At 38.4% G+C, this 26,910-nt stretch overlaps 1 protein-coding gene across 4 annotated transcripts in view; it reads left to right on the plus strand.

Moving 5' to 3' along the window:
* The window catches only part of LOC147613301 (beta-glucosidase 25-like), a 5,678-nt gene extending 274 nt beyond the window's left edge, over positions 1-5,404 (plus strand). The window contains exons 1-13 of one of the 4 annotated variants that reach the window (XM_086782082.1): positions 1-24; positions 174-246; positions 416-474; positions 577-661; positions 799-879; positions 2,349-2,436; positions 2,556-2,820; positions 2,898-3,016; positions 3,115-3,335; positions 4,070-4,098; positions 4,245-4,341; positions 4,660-4,762; positions 4,859-5,404. The exon at positions 1-24 is cut by the window's left edge and continues 274 nt beyond it. In XM_086782082.1, coding sequence (XP_086638208.1) covers positions 1-24; positions 174-246; positions 416-474; positions 577-661; positions 799-879; positions 2,349-2,436; positions 2,556-2,820; positions 2,898-3,016; positions 3,115-3,335; positions 4,070-4,098; positions 4,245-4,341; positions 4,660-4,762; positions 4,859-5,051 — 1,437 coding nt within the window. In that variant the 3' untranslated portion in view covers positions 5,052-5,404. The remainder of the gene's footprint in view (positions 25-173; positions 247-415; positions 475-576; positions 662-798; positions 880-2,348; positions 2,437-2,555; positions 2,821-2,897; positions 3,017-3,114; positions 3,336-4,069; positions 4,099-4,244; positions 4,342-4,659; positions 4,763-4,858) is intronic. The other 3 variants (XM_086782084.1, XM_086782083.1, XM_086782085.1) reach the window with 3 other exon arrangements.
* Positions 5,405-26,910: the final 21,506 nt, after the last annotated feature.

Raw genomic sequence — 26,910 nt, forward strand, 5'->3', positions numbered from 1 at the left:
GGCGCTCTCACCCTGGCTGCTAAGGTACATTAACCCTACTACGCTGTTACGGTACATTAACCCTACTCTACTTCAATCTAAGCAGCAAACTAGCCGGCACTTAATTGCCGCATTGCATCTCCCTTTCTTCGATCATGCTTCATCAACCACGAACTGATTAATTGTTGTTGAAGGTGCAGCACGAAGGTGAGTGCAACGCGTCTGGGAAGGCGGACAGCATTTGGGATGTATACGCGCGAACAAATGGTATTGATTTTCTAATGCTCTGCACAGCTTCCAAGTTTCAATGCCCTTGCGTGCTGTAGCGCCCACATGTACAATGTAGATTGCCTGCTACAGTGCAATGGCGCCCACGTTTACCATCTAGATACGTTTGGGACGGCAGGTTCTAATGAATTCTTGCCGTTAATGGCAGACATTGTTATGGATGGAACACAGCCTTGCAATGTCGGGGATCAGTACAACCGTTACAAGGTACAAATCACATTAAAATCGTGTACGCCCACCCGGACTCTGTTGCTCAATGCTGTGCCCTCCCTTAATTAATGTTTTCATGCGGAATTTTGAATCAATTAGTGTCTGCAGGAAGACATTGAGCAGGTGGAGCTGATGGGGATGGACGCTTATCGCTTTTCCATCGCTTGGACAAGAATCTTTCCTAGTGAGTGTGCAGGCAACTCTTAATGATGTACTTAATATCGCCAATAATTGGACATTACGGGCATGCCATTGATGTAATTTCTAATTACATTATGTAATTGGCCTTTCAAAATCTCATATCAATCTCTTTGTGCGCAGACGGCACGGGTGCATCAACGACTCCTAACTCAGTGGCGATTGCACATTACAACGGTCTTATTGACCTTCTGCTCGATAAGGGTACTAATTATCAATACTCGCGAAAAACATTTTCTATAGCTAATCTTCAAAATCCTTCTGCATGCGAGATTTCAAGTTTTTAACATGAACTCGAAAGAAAATTAAATTCTTTCCACATAACACATAACAGGAACTTGAGAATTTTGCGACTGCAGAAAGTGTGCTTTCAAAAGCCTCTGAACATGTTAACCTAAACATTCAAGAGAAATGTAAATTTGTGTGAAACTTAAGCCTATCAACATGTAAATCTTAACACTCAGGAGCAATATAAACTTTGAGCTGAAACTTTTAATACTCATAAGTGATTAAGCAGACGTGACTACGTGGACATTAGGTGATTGGCCAGCCCCTGCCTCATAGTTGACCCCACTCTCAACATACTTTTTTAAGTCTTAGATTTTTGTATCTGATATCAGCTTTACTTTAAGTTTTAAGTCTTAGGTTCTAGTATCAGCTATACTTTTAAGTCTTAGATCTAGCATTAGAGAAATTACAAAAGCTTGAGAATCGTTGAAAATTACAATGGTCAGATTTTATTTTATTGAGCTAACTTATGGCAAGTGTCTATAGTGCCATCATCCATGGGAGCACTGTTCCAAAAAAAAAAAGACATTCTAGTGTATTTGTACCAGCCAAAATTTAAAAAAAAAATAGATAAGATTTAAAGTACCCTTATTTTAAAGAATATTTTTTTAGTTATAAAACTGACATATAGTAAAATTTTATGAAAAAAAAAAACAGATAGATTTAAGAGTTGTCCTTATTTTGAATATGTTTTGTTTTCAGTACTGAATGGGTGTTAATGACTTTTTTTTGGTCATCCTAGAGAAAGTGCGCAAGGTGCGCAAGGAACGAATCATAAGTGCAAATTGCAATTGACTGCATCACAACTCTCGTTCATATCTTTTGCAAACTGGACCTCCTGACTTCTCATGGCACACACTTACATTCACTCTCAAAACTCTCTGAAAAAGTGTGGAAGATTTCTGTGAGTGTGTAAGCCTTCTAGACGGATACTACCCAATGCCCATACTTCTCAAAGTGGGAAGTATCGGGTTCTACTCGACCATGATGACATCTAATTTCACACCCACTCACATTTTTGTTTTCTTCGAAAGATATCGTGTAAGAAAAAATTTGGTGAAATGAAGAAAAGTAGGTTTTTGCTCTAGAAACAAACATAGGAGGTTGGGACAGTGTGTGTGAAAAAAAAAAAGTTTTTTATTTTCTCAAATTCCTTCTGGTGAAGAAAAGCAGGTAGCCTTCTGGTGAAGAAAAGTCGGTAGCCTTCTGGTGGGCTCTGCTTTGTGTCTGTAGAAACAAACATAGGGTAGTGTGTGGAAACCTTCCTCCTAATGTAAAGGGTTTTTTTTTTCCAAATTTCACAAATGCGAAACACCATTTCCCTGTCTGCACACTATTAGGTTTGACGTGTTAATTTGCGTGTTTCATCTTGGGCCATGATATAGGCATAGAGCCCCACGTTACTCTTTGGTCCGAGGATCATCCACAAGCGCTGGAAGACGAGTACGGTGGACTGTTGAGCCCCCGTTTCATGTAAGTACTCACAAATAAGGCAATTGACTGTATATATCGTAGCAGGATTGGCAAGCGTGTGTTGCAGGATCCATGTGTACTTTGATGATCAGTGATGTATGGCATGCAATATTAAGCAGAGATGATTTTGTTGTGTACGCGAACGTGTGCTTTGAGGAGTTTGGCGACCGCGTGAAGTACTGGGTAACGTTTGATGAGCCCAACGACTATATTAGCCTGGCCTACGCTTCCACACAGAGCCCCCCCGGGCGCTGCAGCTCCGCGGGCATTTACTTGCACGGCAACTGCACAGCCGGCAACTCCTCCACAGAGCCCTACCTCGTCGCCCACCACATGTTGCTCGCCCACTCGGCTGTTGCAAAGCTCTACAAACAGCAATTCCAGGTATTAGTAGCTGCTCTGCAGTAGCATACAATATTGTCTGTATATAAGCTGCTGTTAGCAACCGACACATTGTGCAGGAAGATCAAGGGGGCTTCATTGGCACAGCACTCTGGTTCAAATGGTACGAGCCTCTCAACGACACCGACAGTAATGATCTTGCCGCCGCCAGGCGCGCCCAGGATTTCTACTTCGGATGGTAGATTCGATGACCTCAACGTAGCTACTTTTCATTCTATTAACATCACATATTAGGCTTCCATGTAGCGAGAAATATTTCCAAATTATGTGGCACAGGTTCATGGATCCTTTAGCCTTCGGTGAGTACCCGCAGACCATGCGCTCTCTGCTGGGTCCGCGCCTTCCAAGTTTTACAGAGGAGGAGGCTGCGGACCTACGACGTTCCTTGGATTTCGTGGGTCTCAACGTCGTCACAGCCACATATGTGTGCGACAACACCAACGAGCAGCAAGACACCGATTGCGGCTACTTCTGTGATTCGAGGGTCAACTTCACAGGTAACCTTTTTCAACCCTTAAAATTAAAGGCAACGGTCAGGGTTAAGAGGGATTTACACTACAAAATCACTGCTACACAAATCATACAAATGTTGAGATTTATAAGTGAAATATACAAATTTGGGAGGATTTAAATTTGAAAATCACCAGAAATTATACAAATGTTGGGATTTAACATGTTGGGCTTATAACTAAAATGTACAAATTTGAGCATATTTAATTAAAATGTACAAATTTCATCCCTTCAAATTAAAAGCAACAATCGAATTCCAATCGAAATTTTTGAATTTCAACCAAGAAAATTATACTATAAAACCTCTTCCCTCTCTCTTGAGCACTCACCCTCTCCCCCTCTCTCTCTCTTAATGGAGAGCAATGCACACGCCAGCTGGGTTCAATGTCCTTCGTATACAATGATCTTCAAGTCATCGCGTTGTAACTACTTGCATTGGTCTATATGACCATATTTGTGATGTATGTGTTCAAATTCCTTTTCCCTACACTCTCCTTTGGTGCCATAATTGTATGATCCACTTTGGTGCCATTGTACGATCAGCAAACCCAGGGCTCATATCGTTATGAAATCTAAGGATCTTCGGATGTGCTAGATAATCTAAAGATCTTTAGACATGTTATGTGTGGTAATAATGTCACATAACTAAGTCGTGGTACATAAATCGTGTGTAGTTTCTAATGAGCTAGTGATTTGAATTTAACAATTTTTTCCTCTGCAGCCTACAGGGACAGTGTTGTGATCGGTGAGGTAAATCTACCACTCTGCACCATGGGTTTAATTGCCTTTCAAACGTTGTAGTCCTGATTGGTACTGTTGAGAAAACCTAAGTTAGCGTTGGCTAACTATATGCATATACATATATATACTTGTAACGAGTGGTTTTGGTATAGCAGGGCGATAACGAATACGCAGTACCATGGTGTATGTCAAGGATTGTAGCATATATGAGAGAACATTATCAAAACCCCCCACTGTACATCACCGAGACAGGTATGGCAGACTATAGTAACAGGAAACTGTCGTTTTAATCCTTAGAAATGCATTTCTCCGATTCAAGACCCGTTCATTTTTATGGCCATTTCCTGTTTCTCAAGTGATATTGTTATAAGAAACGGCCATTTCTACCCTAAAAATTCGTTTCCTTCTTGTTTCTATTCCTCAAACGTTTCCGTTCTGGTTTCTCGTTTCTGGTGACTATGGGGCAACTGGCACTCTCAATTTGAGAATGAACTTATACTTAAAATGATGTAATTATGTGGAGGAAGAGCATCTTGGTCCAAATCTATTATGTCTACTGGCTAATTACAGGATGGGGTATTACATCATCGCCATTCCTTGAAGAAGCTCTTAATGATACAGAACGTGTCCAATACTTCCACTCCTATTATGCAACATTGAGTGAAGCAATCAGGTACCCTGCCCTGCAGGCTGCGCATATGCTCTCAGCTCTTGTATCTCACGTTTGCCTCTGAGTAATGTGCTTTTTTTTTTTTGTCTTTGTGAGAAGGGATGGAGGGGATGTTCGAGGTGTATTCGCTTGGTCGTTGATTGATGGATTTGAATACTTTCTGGGAATGGTTATTCGGTTCGGATTAATTTATGTGGATGAGCAGATGGAACGCTATCCAAGGTTGTCGGCTTTTTGGCATAAAATGGTTCTCACCAACAATGTCTCAAACCATGCCAGTTTCTTACAATGAAATCAGCAAGTTGAAGACATCAAGAAATGTCTGCCTGAAAGACAGACATCTTTCTGGTTATATTAGTGAATTTTTTTGAGAGAGTAGCTTCTGCACTGTCATCCCCTGCACAGAAATTCGATAGGAAAAGAGAAATGGATGATTCCTGATTCTAATCAGAGCTCTGCACCACACTTTCGTTCACTGATTCGAAGCTGTACACTCAGAAGATATGGGTTCCGCACCCTCCTTGCTGAGGCCCATGGAGAAGCTGGAGATGTGTGTGAAAGGGTTTATGTAATGAAGGGCTTTCAAGTTTTGCAATACCGATAATGGTAAACTAAATAGACAACTACTGACAATTATTTTCTATTACCCATTTTCACTATTCTTTATTTTCAGTATTTTTTATTTTCACTATTTCCAAGATTACTGGTGGTAAGTGCAGGATAAGAAAAATTTCACGTAGGTTTAGGAGAGCTTTGGCATAGGTTTGGGAGGTTTGGGAAGAGAAGGAAAGAACTTTAGAAAAGCAAGCGAAGCCGTGGGTGATTACTAGTAATATGTAAACTTGTAAAATGTGTGTATGCGCACGCGCGAACGAAGCTGTGGGTGATTACCAATAATGTTTAAAACTTGTCCCAAAATGTGTGCGCAAGCGCGTGTGTGAGAGAGAGTACTCTTCCAAAAAAGGCTATCATCCCTTTCTAATAAATAGTGTGGGAGAGAGAGCACTCTGACAAAAAAGGCTATCATCACTTTCTAATAAGTAAATTTCAAATTATGTTGTCTATAAAATTCAAGAAGGGAATATGCCTTCGATAAAATGAAACGTCCATGTTTTTCTTTTCTCAACGTAGTCATAGTAATTAAATTTCAATATATGTTATCTATAATATTCAATAATAGCAATCAAAAGATGGAAGGGAATATTCAGATAAAAGGAAACATCCATGTTTAGCTTACACAATGTCCTTCTAGAAAGTAGTTAACATGGAAAATCGAGTAGAGTAATGGCAAACAAGAGAATAATTTCTCTTGTAGTGGGGTCTTCCTTTGATGAAAGAGATAGAGAGTGAGAGAGAATCCCAAAGCTTCTATATTACGTATATTATATTTACAAATATACTAGATTTTTAACTTTTAATTACAGTTCAAAAAAAATACAAAGGGCAAGAATGCTTCTAAGAAAAAAGTTCAAAAGGTACATAAAATCAAGTGGAAACCTTGCACAAAACCAAATGGGTTATTGAAGAAGAATCCTCTTTTTTGCCAAGTGTGATAGAGAGAGATTCAAGAGGGAACCTTTCCACAATCGAAGCTTGCATTTTTTTTTTGTGTTGTAGAGGTCGAATTCTCTAAATTTCATCTTCCAACTACCAAGTTAACTCATTGATTAGTAAACTAGTTGCAAGCTACCTATATGTGGAGTTCCTTAATGCAGTGAAAAGGAAGTAGACCTAGCTATGCAGAGTGGTTTAATCTATGGTGCAACAAACCTTCACAACTTGAACAACAATTTTTCGCAACCAAGACATCAATGGTGAAGATGGCTTGTCAAAGAGAAGACAAAGCAACAAGCCTCACAATAGCCTTTAAAATAGGTACGTTGTTAAAGAGAAGACAAAGCTAAAGTCTCACCATAGCCAAAAGCAGAAGAAGCTACTTACCTTGTCTATAGAAAATGTTTGGTATTTTATCTTGCATGTGAGCCTTCCATGCAAGCTCTTCTTTGCTACTTAATCATCATAGGCCTTCTTCTAACAGGGTTGTTGCAAGATCAGGGTGTCCAGTTTTATCCAGTTTCTGCTGGACTGAGACAGTGCTTGGAGAGCAAATTTTAGGGAGCAAGGTACTTAAAATGAGATCAAGCAAATAATAGAAAATATGCTTGCCCTTAAATTAACCCAATATAACTTAAATTAATATAAATTAGTCTAATTAAATAAAATTAATTAAAAATATGATGAAATGATAAACAAATGATCTTTTCATACTTAGAGTGATCCAATTTATTTTTCCATAGATGCACCATTACAAGTACACTAGTCCCTATAGGTTTTAGATGATTCACATCAAAAATGTAATTTTACTAATTAGATTATTAATATTTGCAGGCCTTCTGATAGTCTGGAAGAATTTTGAAAAAGAGATCATTAAAAATCCAACCATTGGATTTGAAATTTTCACTAACCACGACATTCTACTAATGTCTCAGTATCTACCCACTCTTTTAATCTACAAGATTGAGGGTTTCAAGTGGTAGCTATTGTGGGTACAAAAAGTGGCGTATATTATAACACTTTAAAGACCTTGAAATATTTAAAGAAAATAGACAAATATCTTAAAATTTTCTCGAAAAATCAAGTTAAGCTCCATATTATGTGAAGATGTAAGGTACAAAGTGGGAATCTCATATGAGTTTATATGTAAAAGATATTAGCATTTTATGAAATCAGCTCAAATTTGGGACAGGGTGTATACATTGACTTTGTACCTAAGAAAATGAGGACTTTTGACTATCTAATGCTTAATCAAATTATGCAACTATATTTCCAACTTTGAATATGATGTTCCAACAAAAGAACTTAAAACAAAATTCCTTCATTTACTAGGAGAGATTAGCCACTAAAGGTAAACAAATGCCTGTTTTTTTATTGTTTACAGGGTGCCTAAGTGGACAAAACTGGGCACCCTGATCTTGCAACCACCCAACACTCATGCCCCATTTTGCTGCAATATGTGCTTTTATTATCTCCATCCTTGATGAGACATATGAAGTTTCACAATATTGAAGGTGAACTTCATGGGAGCATTTCATCTTCATTTGTGTAGTGTTGGGCTTCAATGCCTTCTATTTCTCATCACAAGCCTTTTTCAAAATTCACGTGCACATTCTCTCATTACTCTATAGTATGTGCACTTTTAGTCTTGACTCTTAATAAGTATCGGGGCTTGAGATAATGGTGAGATGTTCTTGAGTTGACTTAATTTTATCTAGATGTATCTCCCCGCTTGACTCCTTTCGTGTTGTGGAATTGTTATGAAATGGTCTCGGTGATCTAAGTCCTATTTGACTCCTTGCATATTGTGGAATTGTTGTGAAATGGCCTTGGTGATCTAGGGGATCTAACATAAAGAGCTATTAGTTGTATCTCCCCACTTGAGTCCTTTCATGTTCACTACAACAGAATGAGGGTCTAGCAGCGAAAATAGCAGCATTTTTATAACTAGAAGAGCAGCTAGGTGTCGAGCCATTTTCTCTGCTAGAAACACTACTATTTTCGCTGCAACGGGTTCGCTGCTCCAGCAGTGACTTATATTTTTGCTGCTGAGCAACGAAAGCTCTGCACACAACAAAAAAGAGGTGGGGCAGACTCGGCAGACTCCCCAGTCTGCCCTAGCTCTTTAAAAGTTTTTTTAAAACAGAGTCACAAATTCAGATTTGTAACACAAACACAAATACAAGAAACACATACAATGTGGAGAATGCAATTGAGCCCAAAAAGTTATTGTATTTCAGAAATTGTTGGGCCTTTGGCCATATATACATAAAGTTTTTACAAAAGAGGTATGAACAGGTGGGTGTCTAACTGGAATCCTCATCGGATTTCGAGTGATCTTCATCGTTCCATTCCTCATCCTCCACTTGCTTCACGCTAATAATATGGATCCTCCTCTTCTTCTTCCCCTTCATCCTGCATACATGCCATCAAGCGTAACGTAAGGAAAGCATGGAAATACAATTAGAAGTAGAAAAGAGAATGGTTTAGGCAACACATTACCTTATCATCTTGAGTCCCCAAAACGAACTCATCCAAGCGTACAGCTCGCGTACACATCCACACCCACAATTGCGGATGGGGGACTCTATACCCATAGTCATATTCCTCCTTTGTTGGGTCATGCCCAACAACCTCCCTCTACAAAATGCTTGAATTCTAAATGTCATGGGAATTCCTCTTTTATCATCAAATAAATTTATCTAAAATTTCTCTTTTCTTTAATAAAAATATCCATTAATTTAATATGCCAAGAATTTTAGTTTTAGCCATCTCAAGAATTTAAACTCTCGTTTCCTTTTGCATGAACGCTATTTGAATAATGAATTATTGGATAGATTAATCCACGGGCTTAACCATGAAGCGATCTATAATGGCTTAGTCGCATGAGGGATCACTACATGGGATGAAGTCACAACAAATACCATCCAGCTAGAGGATAATCTCATGGTCAAAGAAGCTAAAGCATCAAATGCCAAGTCTATTTCCTCCAGAGTCATGGGACATAGCACTTCCACAGTTAATCCCCTTGCTAAAGGCAACACTTTAGTAGAGATTAATTTCATAGAGTTTCACTCCAACAGGGAATGAAGGCCAATAGAGTCCCTGAAAATGTACGTATGTACTCAAGGAGAGAGCTTCAATGGTGCTCAATCTACCTTGACAATGACATTCAACTAGTGAGTGTCTAGTCCTAAGGGCACACTATAATGGTAATTGTACTTTTTGTGGATGTTATGGCCATGAGGCTTCACAATGCCGCACACGTTTGTAAACCCTTGCTAATTCTTCTAGGCCTCAATAGTTAGCTTTACCGGCTCCCTCACAGCCACAAGCCATAATGCCTACGGCAACATCTCAACCCAATGTAAACAAACGGCACACCAACCTATTGTAAGGGGGATTTACAATGCAAAAAATGTGTCATTACCTCCACCAGTTTTGGGACCTCAACCTACACCCCCAAGTGTGTGAAAATAATATTTTATCCAGTCCTAAAAGGGTAATTATCTAGATTTTTAGGTTTTGTTTCTTGTTTTATGGGTCTTAGCTGTGTTGGTCGACAACCACACTTTGGGATAGCACAACCCTCTTTGCTCCTCACCATCACTTAGGTATTTGAGCACCCTTGTCACCAGAGCTTGCACCACTTGGGATGACAACCTTCTCTGCTCCTCACCACCCCTCAAGTATTGTAGCACCCTTCTCACCAGAGCTTGCACAACTCGAGACGACAACCCTCTCTGCTCTTCATCACCACTTAGGTACTGGACCACCCTTGTCACCAGAGTCTGCATCCCTTCTCACCAGAGCTTGCACAACTCGAGACGACAACCCTCTCTGCTCTTCATCACCACTTAGGTACTGGACCACCCTTGTCACCAGAGTCTGCATCCCTTCCACTGCCCACTACCATCTCGAAGTGCCTCTGCATCCACTGACGCGAGCCTTCGACACCGACCACATCATGGAGTGCCTTTGTCTCACATCGACACAAGACTTCGTCATCGACTGTGCTTTAGTTCTGACATCCTCTTTGCTTCTACACTGGTCTACCTACTAACATTCACCTCACATCAGAGGAGTCTTATCAGAGGGGTATTGTACATATGTTCACTCACTATTATATATAGACCGACTCACCTATTTCATGCTAAGTTGTCTTGCTTCGATATCTCGTTCATCTAGTCCTTTTTCCCTCACACCGAGAATAAAACCTCTTAATCAAGTAAGCTTCAAGGAGTCTATTGATTACCAAGAATATGAAGTTGGTGTTGAACCCACTCCCACCTCTTTTAGGACCTTACAGAGCTTTATTATTACTATTATGTAGTGGATGGTAGAGAGAGAGTCAAGTTAGTTTGTGAGGGGTCGGGACATTAATGCCACAACTAGAATAACTCCTCTTCAATGTTACCATGTTACCATTGTCAAGATCCCTATCAAGTTTCAGATTGCCCTTTGAAGTCTCCTTATCTCAACCAAGCAGTGCCCTCAAACATGCCACTGGCTACTTGTAACGATTGTGGCATAGATAATTGGATTAAGGCTTACCCCAACAATGGTGACAAGCCCACAAACAGGACCCATCATCATACCCCTAAACATGATTGAGGTAAGTAATCAAACTCAAAGGAATATCCTCAAAAATCTAGATCACACACCATGTAAGATTCCTCCCTCCAGCTTTTGAATTGTACACGTGTAAGAACCTCCCCTTCTGATCTTGTAATTATTCCCCTCTCTGAAATAGAAGAAAGATCTCGTTTTATGGCCTGGAGAGAGAAAATATCTAGAGAGAGGTAATCCAAAATTGAGATATTTTTTGATATAAAAATCCTCCTAGTAGTGTCTAAAATGGTTTCCCCTGAAACAGAAATTCAAAAAGAACTTTCCAATGTGCAATTGGAATTAATTGAAAATGTGTATAAAGGACCTAAGCCTAAGGGTCTAGATTTTCAAAAAAATTGGATTATGGTCAATTAAGGTTCCTATGGGCCAATAGGATCGATCCAAGTGTGGGGAGGAGATAAATCCAATGAATAAAAGAAAATACCCAAAAATGAGTAAATGCCCACATAAGATGAAGAGTTGACTGAGTACAAGGTTTATTAGTTAAAAACTATGAGATATTACTAAAAATTTGAGATATTTTGGTATAATGATACATTTTTGACAACTTGGTAAGGAGGGGGGAGACTTCAAGGAGGCACCTATTTCACACATGTGGTAGAGTTTTTAACGCAAAAAAATTGTGATATTTTTATCTCTCCTGGATCAAACCAAATCAAAAGGGAGCCAAACTAGGTCCAAATCTTGTCCAAATTCAGCCAAACTGAACCTGGAAAATTCTAGAATCTAGTTGGACTTGGTTAGAGGCCTCCCTCACCTATAAATAGATCCTTAGTCTTTTGTAAAAAAAATCTATGAACTATACCATGCCAGTATTATATTAAAATAATGATGTTTTTTATTATCCCTTAAAAATCCTCTACTTTTGGAGAGAGTGGAGCCTCTCTCTCTCTCTCTCTTCAACCATCCTTGGAGATTTCCTTTCAACACAGTAACCAATTGATTGGTTGGGGACTTCTTCTAAGATAGAGAAGCAAACAAAAATAAGAGGTAAAGTGTAATTTTATGGTTTTTCTCTACTATTCTCAATGTTTTCACTTCTCAACCCCTCTCAAGCTTGAGAAGTTTCTAAATGAAGTGTTTATAATGCAAATCAAGCTTTTCTTAAGAGTTGTAATGAATAATTAAGAAAAGTTTACATTTATGCTTACTTTTTATGTTTATCTCTCTCTCCCCCAAAGAATGGTCATTCCTATGACCAATTCACTATTCAATTGATGCTTCTCATGGAGAAATTCTCAATTCACAAATCAAACTCTAGGCTTGTGAAGCTAGAGGTTAAGAAAATGGTTTTTTATACTTATATTCTAGTAAATTATGGTAATATTATGAGTTAAATTCATAAATTGGATTTAAGGCTAAAAGATAGTTATACTATCATAATTACATTACTAAGTCTTATTCTTTTCAAAAATATTAAAAATTATCAGTAATAGCAAAACGGAGCTATGGCAAAAATTTCAAGAAATTGATACATGATTCATTCTTATGTATAATGTGAAAAGAGGACTTCCTACCATATTCTAGGATTGAATATCCTAGGCTAAAAGAATGATTTTCATCACATTCAATGGAAAACAAATTTTTAAGGTTTATGTATAATTAAATAATTAAGAAAAGAGAAAATTATGGTAATTTTATTTAAATGATAAAAGAGGAATTCCCATGACATTTGGAATTCAATAATTTAAATAGGAAGAGTGGAATTCTTAGCATATTCGAATTAATGGATATTTTATTTAAATTAAAAGAGAAATTTTATATAAATTTATTTTATGCATGAGAAATATTTAAATGATAAAAGAGGAATTCCTATGACATTCGGAATTCAATCATTTAAATAGTAAAAGTGAAATTCTTAGCATATTGGAATTAATGGATATTTTATTTTAGATAAATTTATTTTATGAGAAATATTTAAATAATAAAAGAAGTATTCCCATGATATTTGGAATTTAATCATTTATTCCTCTTCTTCCTCTCAACTTTGTGTAGTTGTGAAGCTACATCCCATAAGACTCCTTCACGCACAAATTGCTTCAAGAACAATATCCTAAGAGCAGTGAAGTTCAAGCATTCCCCTTGACCCTGAGAGTTCTATACCAATCCGCAGCCTTACCGTCTAATGTTATACTAAAGGCATTAGTCTTGGAAACCTCATTTTGTTCTTGTAGGGCCTCACACACTTGATCAAATACTTCCAAATGTCTCCTAGGATCACCATCTCCAGCGAATTTATGAGTAAGCTTGGCTATTTGGGCAGCCATCCCATGGCTCTGTCGACCACCATCTCTCACAATAGGTGCTATGCCTTGTGCTACCGCTCTTCCCAGGTCTTGTGTAAAAGCAATGGGGTTTGTGGGTAGAGCTTGTGCTGGCATAACCGGAGCAAGATAGGAGCAGGTTGAGGTGCAACACATGGCACTACATGAGACATGTGCTTATTGGGTGCAAGCAGGTTCTACAGATGCTTGGACAAGTTTGAAATTTTTCATTTTTTTTTGTTTAAAAAAGTTTTATATTAGCCAAAGTTTTTCTGAAACATGTCTTTTATTTTTCTTAACCCATCTGGAATCAGAAATAGTGTATTTTTTCTAGGTGAGTCAAGCGCTATAGGCACTGGCTCCAACAATTAAGGGAGCTCCTTAACTATACAAAATTATAAATTTGGGAGGTGTCACATAAGTTACATCAATGTGATTGTAATAACAGCCTAAAACATATATTAGGCAAGTTTGTGTGAGCACTTTTTGAAAAATTTCTATATATTTTTTTTGCCCCCGGGCCTTTTAGCTTTCCCTTTTCACTTTTATTTTTTATTTTTAACTTTTTTTAAACTTTTTTCTTTTACAGATTTTTGTTTACAGTTTCACTTTTTCGATTTAACCAAAAAGAGGTTTTCCTAGAATCTTTGACTTGGGCCTCCACGTATTAAATGCGTCCATCCACTCAAAACAGACCTCTAGACTTTTTTGGCTAGTGGTCTAAAAGACTACATGCATTAAATGCGGCCAACTAATCAAGATGACCCCAAATTAGGAAGAGGATTAAGTGTAAATAACTAGCATTAATTACACTAATGTGAAAATACAAAAAATAAATATAAAAATTTTTGTGTATGCCAAATCCTCCCCTATTTTGTGTTATTATCCCAATTTCTACGTGTAAGGAGTCAAAATTGGAATAAACACTATGCTAGGAACCAATTTTGTGGTCTAATTCACCTAGTTCTTTCAATTTAATGCTCAATTGATTGTTTTTTAAATTTTAAATTGAAAAAAATTTCCAAAAACCAAAAATGTAAAAACCACAAATTGGACTTGTAATTGATATGTGGGAGAAAAATGCAACACTCACAGGAAATAAAAAACAAGCAGAAATTGAGAAACATGTAAGAATCGCAGAAATTGAACAATATGCAAAAATTACAGAAATCAATAAGAATGCCAATAATGCCACAAAATGGACACATTTTTAGCTATTCATTTCTACCCTTCTTGCAAGAACAAAAAATAGAATTATATCACACACACACACACACACACACACACACACACACACACACACACACACATATTCACACATTCAAAATGCATTATGGCTCTGCGTGGGGCTATTCCGCGATAGCGACGCAATTTATGGGAAGTCCTTGCACCATAAAAAGAGTGTAGGAACTAGCCAATGTCATGGGGATTTACCTCACCACACTCAGGAGCATAAAACATATCAAACCAAGAAGTTAATCTACCATAACCTAGCCCCATAATTGCATAAACAAGCTATGTCACTCACCTGATGGATGCTTATGCTAAGATTCTCGTATAGGAGACAATGTTGCCGCACAGCCACACTCCAAGCTCCACTCCAATGCTGCCCGCGCAGGCTGCACATCCTTTTGCTAGAGGGTTTGCTCAATGACAGCCTTACATGATTTAAAGGAGGTGAGGGATTTGGTTATGGCCATCCTAGGTGATTTGGGCTAAGCAACACATCTCCTATGCCTCCCTTTGGGCTAGGGAGTGGGCATTGTGGGCTATTTGGGAGTCCTCCTTGGCTGTGTGGAGTTTCTCTTAGAGCTGGGAGATGGGAGTTTCTCTTGGAGCTAGGAGATGGCATGCAACGCTTCAACCAATGAACTCTTCTGGTCCTCTTGGGAGGCTTTTAACTAGGTGTTGGCAAGGAAGGCGGCTTGGAGTTTCTGTTGGCTTTACATCAAATCCAGGCAGGCCAAGAGTATATCCGATTGGGATGCTGTGACCTGCTCATGCTACCGCTACATGTAGTCTATCATGGACATGAGGAGATCCCAAGTAATGTTAGAGAATCCTTCTACAAAATTGGGGAGGGAACCTTCAGAGAAGGCCTATTGCGAGTGAAAGCAGCCCGCATGCACCTAGCGGAGGGTATAAGTCAATATTAGATAAAATGGGAAAAATCCCTCAAAATAGGAATGTATTTAAAAAATTTGTTTTGGCCATAACTTGAACATGCAAACTCCAAATTTGTCGGACAAAGTAGATCTAGATTCTACTTTTCAAGCTCTTTCCAATGATATGTCACATGAATATGTTTTGACAAACTTTTGGATGAGTTTACCATATCCTCACTTTTTTCATGGGAATGGGGTTTTTCCCACTTTATCTAATATTGACTTGTATCTAAGGTGTAGCGTTGTGAGGCCGATGGGGAGGTTGCGGATGGCCCTTTGTTGGGGTGAGGTGGGGAGGGAGAGGGGAGAGATTGGCCACCAGGGCTTAGTGTGGAGTGAAGTAGGGTCTCCTCGAGGGATTAGGATGTTCATCGAAGCTTCTCTTCCTTTGCCCGCTTTGTGGCATGCCTTCTATGCTCTCTTTAATGCATATTACTCTCATTTATGAGATATATTTGGAGATATTCACTAGTAGGAAGTGAATGAGGGTGGCTAAGCGGCCTTACCTTTGTGAAGTTAATGACTGTTCACTTCTTAGAGATGCACCCCAAGACATAACTGCGCCAAGTTTTTCCTAGTATTTCCCTCACTTCTCCCCCTTAATGATGATTTTTTAGGGATTTCTTTTTATGGATGGCTTAGGGTATTCCCAAGCTATATACTAGTGATACAAGGAATCATTCCTAATATCCTAATATTAATGGTTAGATTAAGCTAATATGTAATTTTTTAACTACTTGAAGAAAAAACCAAAATAAGTCGAATCAAGAGCAAAATTAGGGCACTTACTTGTAGCTTCCACCTTTGATGTAGTCTTTGAAGCTCCTTACTTGTAGCTTCCACCTTTGATGTAGTCTTTGAAGCTCCTTATTCTCCTCATGCTCCATTGCACTCCATTATATAAAGAAAAAAAAATGACACAAATCAAACAAACATCTCATAACTAATTCCTACCGATGCATTTGGGCAAATCAAGACTCTAGCTTAGGAATAGATTGTGGAGGGCCCTAAGCTAAGTGCTCTCCCCTAGCAATAGCACCAAGGTCGTTCACCTGAATGAGCATAATCCTTGCATGAGAGAAGAAGAGGAGAAGACAAGAGGGAAAATTTAGGGGTCGGTTTGGGAATATGAACTTAGTAAACCCTAAAGAGGATGAACTTCTTAATGTGAAGCCGCTAGGGGCTCACTCCACCACCACTTCTTTCACCCAAGTGGAGCTTTCCTTGAGCTAGGTAAGAATCAATGAGAGAAGGATCTATGGAGAGCTCAACTCCTATCTCAATGCCTTAGTGTGCATAAGAGAGAGAGAGAGAGAGAGAGAGAGAGAAGAAGAAGAAGAAGAAGAAGAAGAAGAAGAAGAAGAAGAAGGAGAAGGAGAGGAAGCATCACCTACAAGTACACACATACAATCAAGCAAGCAAGCATGCATCAACACACAAGCTCACCACCATAGCCACAAAAGAGCAAGCATGCATCAACACGCAAGCTTGTGTGTTGATGCAAGCAAGCATGCATCAACACACAAGCTCACCACCATAGCCACAAAAGGGCAAGAGGGAAGAAGAAGAAGAAGACTCAATTGTGATAATGGATTATATACTTTTCATATTTCTTACATCACTTATGTACTTGAGCTCTCTTTTTATAATGGTTGGCCGCCCATTTAACAATTGGGGGCCCAAAATTGGTTCTCTAGCTCTATGTACACTTAAGCTTGTTACTTATGGCCGGGCATTACATATGTTATAAAATCAGTCATCCCATATCTTTTTACATGAAGTACTTAGCCTGGTTTTGCATAAAAATGAATTACATGAAGTATAACCACGCTTAGAATAATGTTAACCATTGTGGTTATAATAGTTATCAACCCTCCAGTAGAGTAGCAGCTAAAGCTGGTGCGGGTGGAGGTATAGCAGGGAAAAAAGTAAAGCTTGTAGGGTAATATTCCATATGTGGATCATGTATTAGCGGTGGGCCAGTGTGCACTCCGTAGGGATTTGTATGGTATCCGGGGTATACCCCTCGAGGTGGGTAGTTCATGGGTGCAAAGTGTAGTGGCTAGGGTGCTTTGGATCTCTCCCCTTGGTAGGAGGTCTTAGGGCCTAGGTTAGCTAGTTCTCTACCTATGCTTGGCACTAGTCTATGTTCTAACACTATATTCGTGAGTTTGGGAATTTCCCAACTCCCATTTTTTGAATACTAAAAAGGTGGGACCTGGATAACATGCCTATAAGTTTTTCAAAACCATATCATGTGACCTATTGTTGGAAAGCGCTTGGAAAATGGAATCTAGTGAGCTATAGAGCGCTCAATTTGGAGTAACGGTGTTCAAGTTATGATTAATCCAAAGATTTGACCACACGTCCCAAACTTATGGGAAATTCCCATATTCTCCAATATGGTGTTTTCTTGAAATGCAACCACCGACACAAAAGTTGGTATAGATCCCCATACCCATTAGGTAAAATATAGACTCTCATTTTTTTCCCTTAAGGATTTCCACACCTCCTCTCTCTAGAAAAATGGGCTCATGGGTGGTGAAATTTTTACAAATCAACTCAGAAGTGAGCGGAGTTTAGAAATTTGGAATCTACTCTTCGAGAACTTTGACATATAGCATGATGGGTAATTTCTCATATTCAAGAAGTCCCCAAATTGGTGATGACATGGCATGTTATTGATGATGTGGCATGTAACATACCATATCATCATCACCAATTTGGGGACTTCTTGAATATGCCAAATTTCCCATCATGCTATATATCATTGGAAAGGTCTCGAAGAGAAGATTCCAAATGTGCAATCTTTGTCAACTTTTGATTTGATTTGTAAAAATTTCACCATGAGCCCATTTTTCTAGAGAGATTTGGTATGGAAATCCTTAAGGGGAAAAAATGAGAGTCCATATTTTGCCTAATGACTCAATCGGTATAAATTAGGTTATCTGGGCCCTGTCCCACCTCTGGTCTTAGATCCATCGGGTGTGATAGTTCTCTCAAGTTGGTGGTTCATGCTTATTTCCCGAGGATGGGGTTCTTTTGATTGTGCATTTCCTAGGATAAAATATTTTCTTAGTCTCAAAGCAAGACTTCTCTATGAATGTGTAGGGGATCTTGGGGCTTGCTCTTAAGATAATTGTCTGTCCATACACTGAGTAATCAATCCACTTGCCTCCAAGTCAGGGGTAGTTTTTCCCATGCTTGGATGCAAAGACCAATACTATTTGGCTCCATGTGGTGTTGACCAATGGGTCAGATCTAGTAAGAGATTACATGCAAGAGGGTTCAGTATCATCAAATAATGGGTTGTTTAACACCAATATCCTTGAGCATAGGTGCATAAATGTGTTGTGTGAAGGTGAAGAATTCCACTCTGGAATAGGGGTATTTTTGCCTTCTGGAAGATAGGGAATGACCTTTCATTCTTAGAGAAACGGACACTAATCTGTGTGGGTACAGGCATGGCTTAACAAGAGCTGTGACTCAAGGATACAAGTTGGAGAAGGCCTACATCGTTACCTCCATCAGTATGCAAGTTAAGCCAACAGACCGGTATAATAGGGTGTACATGCATAGAGTATATAGATTGCATAAGAGGGAAAAGGATGACTAGGCAAGCATGATCCATAGGGATTTCACCCATTACTACACCTGAGTAAGCATGGAAAGGTGGTGAACCCCTACATCCTCACACAGGTTTTGAGCCATGCTATGGGGATTCCTTTTTCAGAAGATTAACCCAAAGAACTGAAATCACCCACAATGTAGTAGACCAAGATTTTGACAACAAAGCTTGTCAACAAAGAAAAGAGGGAAGACCACGCCAGACGCCCCCTTTTTGTTTCCCCAGTGCCATCCACTTCAACTCATGCTGAGGGATATGAAAGTATAGCTAAAGAGGTCACAAGTCCTCCACTACCACCTTCTCTAACTCCATAAGGCCCTGCTACTCTGGTGGAAGTGCAAAACATGGCCACTCTCCCTAACCTACAAATCCAAAAGGTTAGTAAACCTCTTTCACAACACCTAGCCCCATTTTTACCTCCTCAAGATTTGGCAAACCCATGAAAATTAGAGAATCTAATTGTCCAAGCTTAGGCCCGAGCCTCCGTAGAACCATCATCTTCCAAGAAGAATTCTTCGCAGAGGAGATGGACATTGTGGCAAAACACCAAACACGGGAGGAAGAATAGAAAGAAGAAGGGAGTTTAAAGCCACTCCTATTATAATTATAGGACATGGATACCACAGCCAGGTGGGTGGTAGTCCATGAGATTGAAAAAGGCCTTCTCTATTGCGTGAAATCCAAATATACTAAGGTTGATGAATACGTCACAACAGGGTGAGCGGGAAGATTATAAAACAAACTAATACATATCCAACCTTAGTTATCTTTTATGCATATGTTTATGCATACAAATCATTTATGATAAAAATCACTCTTTTAATATAAAAGAATTTCTTTTATGCATAAAAATCATTTATGATGAAAATCACACTTTTAATATTAAAAAATATCTTTTATGCATATGTTTATGCATACAAATCATTTATGATAAAAATCACTCTTTTAATATAAAAGAATTTCTTTTATGCATCCGTTTATGCATAAAAATCATTTATGATAAAAATCACACTTTTAATATAAAGAAAATATCTTTTATGCATATGTTTATGCATACAAATCATTTATGATAAAAATCACTCTTTTAATATAAAAGAATTTCTTTTATACATCCATTTATGCATAAAAAATATTTATGATGAAAATCACACTTTTAATGTTAAAAATTTTATCTTTTATGCATACAAATCATTTATGATAAAAATCACTCTTTTAATATAAAAGAATTTCTTTTATACATCCATTTATGCATAAAAAAAATTTATGATAAAAATCACACTTTTAATGTTTAAAACAAATATCTTTTATGCATACAAATCATTTATGATAAAAATCACTCTTTTATAATCAAAATAAAATTTTCAATATGCTTCCTTCTATACATAGAATTTAATTCTAAAGAGAGTAATATTTTTTTAATGAAATATTTTTAGTATGCATTTTTCTATACCTAGGATGAAAAATAACACTTTATGAATACATATACGATGGGAATTACTCTTTTTGAATAAAAAGTAAAACTTATTTTTCACAATTTTAGAAAAATTTTACCATAACCTCCTTTGTATGGCTGACCATTTTTTAAATTTTTAACTCTCTAAAATTAATTAGAAGTTCACCAAGAGTATTTGAATCATTCTAATGTAAACATTTTCTACTTTATCAAAGAGAAACATTATGAAAAAGTTGATTTTATCCATTAATCATTCATCTAGGATAAGAATGGTTGGATTTACTAAAGAAGAGAGGGGAATGCCTTTTTTTCAATGAGGCATAACATCATATTCAATTTAGAGAAGACAAAAATCATAAAAAACCATAAAATGAATAGAAAAGAGAAGAATCTCCAACTTACGAAGGACTTTGAGAGCTTTCCTTTGGCTTGATGGCTTGAGGGTTCTACTCTTGTTTGAAACAAGAGTGGCCACCAATCTTTAGAAGAGGGAAGGTCAAAAAACTAATGAATTATGAGTAAATTCACAGTTTTCTGGCTCTTGGAAGAAGTAGGGTAATAGTGCAAAAACACTATTAAGCTTCAACAAAGGGGAAGGCTTCTATTTATAGGAAAAAGTGAGCTTCTAACCAAGCCAACTGATTTTAGAATTTTCTAGATCAGGTTGGTCAATTTTTGACCATTTTTGGGTCAATTTAGTCCACTTTTTGGATCTAGTTGAAACAGGAGAGATAAAAATATCACATTATTTGGGAGTTTAAAAATCTCCCACACATGTGAAATAGGCACCTCCTTCATGAGGGGAATTCCCCCATACTGAGGTATCAAAAATGCATCATTTCATCTAAATATCTCTCTTTTTTTAACTATTAACCTTGTCCTTAGTCAACTCTGCATCTTATGTGAGTATTTACTCATTTTTGTAGGATTTTCCTTTTATTTTTCTATTTATCTCCTTCCTACATTTGGATGAATCTTATTGGTCCATAGGAACCTTAATTTAAAAATTCTCAAAAATCTGGACCCCTAGGATAATGCCTCTTGAACAGATTATACTTAATTTCTAATGCACCTTCTGAAAATCTTTTTGAACTTCTATTTCAGGGAAACTTATTTTAATAAGATGAGATATTTTTCTATCCAAAAATATTTAAAAACTGAATTACCACTCTCTAGAAGATTTTCTCTCTCTAGGCCAAAACTGGTAGAAATAAGATCTTTTATATTTCTGAAGAGGGATTTGATTACAGGGAAAGATGTTGGACATCTTGAGAGGCTGGGGAGGAATCTTACAGTTTCACAGATTCAGCTGTCTTTAAAACAATCTTTTAATGAGATTACCTGTTTCACAGATTCAGTTGTCTTTAAAATAATCTTTTAATGAAACCATAGTATCACAAATCATAATCCTCCAAAATATCCAACTTGAGTTCTAATTTCCAATCATTCCTTCATTGGTGTACCTATGGCATCATTGGCACGAAAACACTCACCACCTACTCACTCAGGGGCCTTTTAAATAGCTCATAGTACCTAGAAATATAATCAAGTATTACATTCATTTCTTCCCCAACGTACCTATGGCATCATTGGCCAAAACGCTCTCACCACCTACTCACTTAGGGGCCTTTTTGATAGTTCCTAGGTCATAGCACCTGGAAATATAATCACATAAGAAAGATCCAGATGGACTCTCCGTTGAAGATCAGCAAGATCAACCAACAGATCCATATAAAAGAGCCATGGACTCATCCGTTGAGAACCAACAAGGCCAATCAACCAGATCCATGCCCGAGTTCAGAAAAGAACTCTAACACCTTGTTCCATTTTCTTCCTCAACGCACGTGTGTGATATCTGGACAAGAGACTAATCCCTCGGTTCTTCCAAAACCGAACCCGAAAAACTTCCCTCGCCCAGCAGACATAGGCGATTCCTCTAGGATAATTTTATTCTAACGTAGTCAAGGTCATCACTAACCAAACTGATCCGAGTGACGCCGTAAGTCTCATGGTCAGATCAAGGAAAAGACTTGCACTTGGATCATAGAGTCCAACGCTTTTTTCCTCATCAAAAGGCACAACTGTTGATTCTTTTCCATAGAACAAGGGTTATCCGGCGACCCAGAGCCCAAGCACTGTATGGTCAGCACCCTCTAGGCTCCTTCGCAGGTCACCTAGCACTTCACTCATAGGCCGCTTCCTTGGTCCCTCATCCACCATACCGGAAGCTCACCATTTAAATCAAACTGAGGCTAGTCAAGACCTCGGCCGACCTTGCTTTACGCGAGACGTCCTCCGTTGACTCTCTGCCAGCTGTTGTTGCAACTTTATCACTTAGGTCTCCATGACCTCATTCACAAGATGGTCAAAATGCTTCCCCAGCATTCTTGACATAAAAACAGTCATTTAAAAACAGGTCATAAATACAGTTTCTAACGAACTCTCAGCTTTCCACATTGTTCCACATCATTTCTCGTTATTCCACATTCTTCTAAATCAATTCACTTTGCTTATTCCTCATCCAGTCATATCTATTCCCATCATCTTTCATCCATTCTCATCCAATCACATCATATTATATCTCATCACATCTATCCACATCACATCACATCTCATCACATCCATTTACATCACATCTTCCCCGATCCACATCACATCACATTCATCCACCTTATATCTCATCCATCCATTCACATTACATCACATCCATTTATATTCATTCAGATCCACATCTCATCACATCACATCCATCCACATCACATCTCATCACATCATATTCACATCCATTTATATCTTAGCATATCATATTCACATCGCATCACATCCATTCACACCTACCCAGATCCACATCACATCGCATCCATTCCCATCTCATCACACCCATTCACATCCCATCACACCCATTCACATCCATCACATTCATTGCATCCACATCACATCACGTACATTCCATCCACATCTATCCTTATCACATCACATTCATTCCATCCATATCACATCACATTCATTCCATCCACATTACATCACATCCACATCACATCTCATTCATTCCATCCACATTACATCACATCCACATCTATCCACATCACATCTCATTCATTCCATCCATATCACATCACATTCATTCCATCCACATCTATCCACATCACATCTCATTCATTCCAACCACATTATATCACATCCATATCTGTCCATATCTCATCACATCCATTCACATCTCATCACATTCATCCATTCATTCACATTCACATCTATCCACAGAGTTTAAAGTGGATCTTCACTCAGAAGGACCTCAACATGCGCCAAAGAAGGTGGATGCAAACCTTACAGGAATTTACCGCCTCGGCAAAGAAAATGTGGTAGCAGATGCCCTCAGCAGAAAAGCCTCCTTGCTTGCAATTACTGTAGTATCAAATCCTTTGATTATTGAAGCAAGAGAGAAGATCATGCAGGATAGATTCTTTGGCCCTATTGCTACCCTACTTATGCAGGAAAGCAAAACTCCACAGGAGTTGAACAGAGTTCAAGGGGGTACAGCCTGGATGATGGCGTTATGTATTATAATCGTAGGCTATGCATTCCCAATGATGAGGGAACCAAGGATCAAATTCTGAAGGAAGCCCATGACAGCCTTATAGTAGGACATCCAGGTTTCATCAAAACCTACATGTCTATAAAGAAAAGCTTCTTTTGGCCTGGTCTGAAAAAGGATGTACTGAATCATGTACGTCAATGTCTGACATGCCAGAAAGTCAAAGCTGAAAGAGTAAAAATGCTTGGGAAGCTACATCCATTGGACATCCCCCAGATGAAGTGGGAATGTATCAGTATGGACTTTATTACTGGATTACCTTCAGTGCAATCAAGTTATAACTCCATTTTTGTGGTAGTTGACAGACTAACCAAAGTTGCCCATCTGATCCCAGTAAAAGAAACCTACACTGCAGTGGATGTGGCCAGAGTATTCCTCAAAGAAATCTTTAGATTGCATGGCCTACCCAGGAGAATAGTAAGTGATCGAGATCCCAAGTTTACTTCAAGACTCTAGACTGCATTTTTCGAAGCAGTGGGAACTTCCTTGGATCTCAGCACAGCTTATCAAGATTGCTTAACTCCATTAACTTGGTCCGACCCATTGATTAGAGTCGAGATGTCCAGACAGATGCTTGACGACATGGAGTAATAGATGTAGTCAATCCGTAAAGATATTAAAGCTGCCCAGGATCGACAGAAGCAGTATGCAAATAAGAAGAGGACAGACAAAAAGTTTGAAGAAGCAGATATGGTCTTCATTAGAGTACGGCCCAAAAGAAGTTCTCTATCTCTTGGGAAGTACAAGAAGTTATCCCCCAAATATTGTGGACCATATCTGATTACAAAGAAAGTAGGTGACTTAGCCTACGAACTTCCTCTGTCTCCTCATCTGGAAGTTCAAAATGTATTTCATGTAAGCCTTCTAAAGAAATATGTGCCAAGCCCAAATCATGTGCTTGATAATGAAATCCTAACCTCTTCAACCCAAGGGCAGAAGGAACTCCAACCTGAAGAAATTCTTGATGTTCGAGAAAAGATTCTCAGGAACAGAATTCTCAGAGAATTATTGGTAAAATGGAAGTTCTATCCTTTTGAAGATGCCACCTGGGAGAATGAAGCCGATCTGTTTTGCGGGATTACCCCCAGTTTGCGAGATGAGGGCATCTCGCATTTTTCAAGTGGGAGAGAATGTAAGATTCCTCCCCAGCCTCTCAAGATGTCCAACATCTTCCCTTGTAATCAAATCCCTCTTCAGAAATATAAAAGATGTCTGACATGCCAGAAAGTCAAAACTGAAAGAGTAAAAATGCATGGGAAGCTACATCCATTGGATAGATGAAGTGGGAATGTATCAGTATGGACTTTATTACTGGATTACCTTCAGTGCAATCAAGTTATAACTCCATTTTTGTGGTAGTTGACAGACTAACCAAAGTTGCCCATCTAATCCCAGTAAAAGAAACCTACACTGCAGTGGATGTGGCCAGAGTGTTCCTCAAAGAAATCTTTAGATTGCATGGCCTACCCAAGAGAACAGTAAGTGATCAAGATCCCAAGTTTACTTCAAGACTCTAGACTGCATTTTTCGAAGCAGTGGAAACTTCCTTGGATCTCAGCATAGCTTATCACCCTGAGACCGATGGTCAATCTAAAAGGGTAAATTAAGTAATCGAAGATATACTTCGGTCATGCTGTGTGGCAGGGAGCCCAAGAAGTGGCTAAGCTATCTACACCTAGTCGAGTTCGCCTACAATGCTCCTTATCATGAAAGTATCGGGATGAGCCCTTTTAAAGCTCTGTATGGACAAGATTGCTTAACTCCATTAACTTGGTCCGACCCATTGATTAGAGTCGAGATGTCCAGACAGATGCTTGACGACATGGAGTAATAGATGCAGTCAATCCGTAAAGATATTAAAGCTGCCCAGGATCGACAGAAGCAGTATGCAAATAAGAAGAGGACAGACAGAAAGTTTGAAGAAGCAGATATGGTCTTCATTAGAGTACGGTCCAAAAGAAGTTCTCTATCTCTTGGGAAGTACAAGAATTTATCCCCCAGATATTATGGACCATATCTGATTACAAAGAAAGTAGGTGACTTAGCCTACGAACTTCCTCTGCCTCCTCATCTGGAAGTTCATAATGTATTTCATGTAAGCCTTCTAAAGCAATATGTGCCAAGCCCAAATCATGTGCTTGATGATGAAATCCTAACCTCTTCAACCCAAGGGCAGATGGAACTCCAACCTGAAGAAATTCTTGATGTTTGAGAAAAGATTCTCAGGAACAGAATTCTCAGAGAATTATTTGGTAAAATGGAAGTTCTATCCTTTTGAAGATGCCACCTGGGAGAATGAAGCCGATCTGTTTTGCGGGATTACCCCCAGTTTGCGAGATGAGGGCATCTCGCATTTTTCAAGTGGGAGAGAATGTAAGATTCCTCCCCCGCCTCTCAAGATGTCCAACATCTTCCCCTGTAGTCAAATCCCTCTTCAGAAATATAAAAGATCTTATTTCTGTCCTAGAGAGAGAAAATCATCCAGAGAGTGGTAATTTAGTTTTTAAATATTTTTGGATAGAAAATATCTCATCTTATTAAAATAAGCTCCCCAAAATAGAAGTTCAAAAAGATTTTCAGAAGGTGCATTAGAAATTAAGTATCATCTGTTCAAGAGGCATTATCCTAAGGGTCCAGATTTTCAAAAAAATTTAAATTAAGGTTCCTATGGACCAATAAGATTCATCCAAATGTAGGAAGGAGATAAATAGAAAAATAAAAGAAAAATCTCCCAAAAATGAGTAAATACTCACATAAGATGAAGAGTTGACTAAAGACAATGTTAATAGTTAAAAAAAGAGAGATATTTAGATGAAATGATGCATTTTTGACACCTCAGTATGGGGGAATTCCCCTCATGAAG

Source organism: Cibotium barometz, chromosome 44, assembly GCF_041138505.1.
Source record: "Cibotium barometz isolate CiBa-2024 chromosome 44, ASM4113850v1, whole genome shotgun sequence".
NCBI classification, from domain to species: Eukaryota; Viridiplantae; Streptophyta; class Polypodiopsida; order Cyatheales; family Cibotiaceae; genus Cibotium; species Cibotium barometz.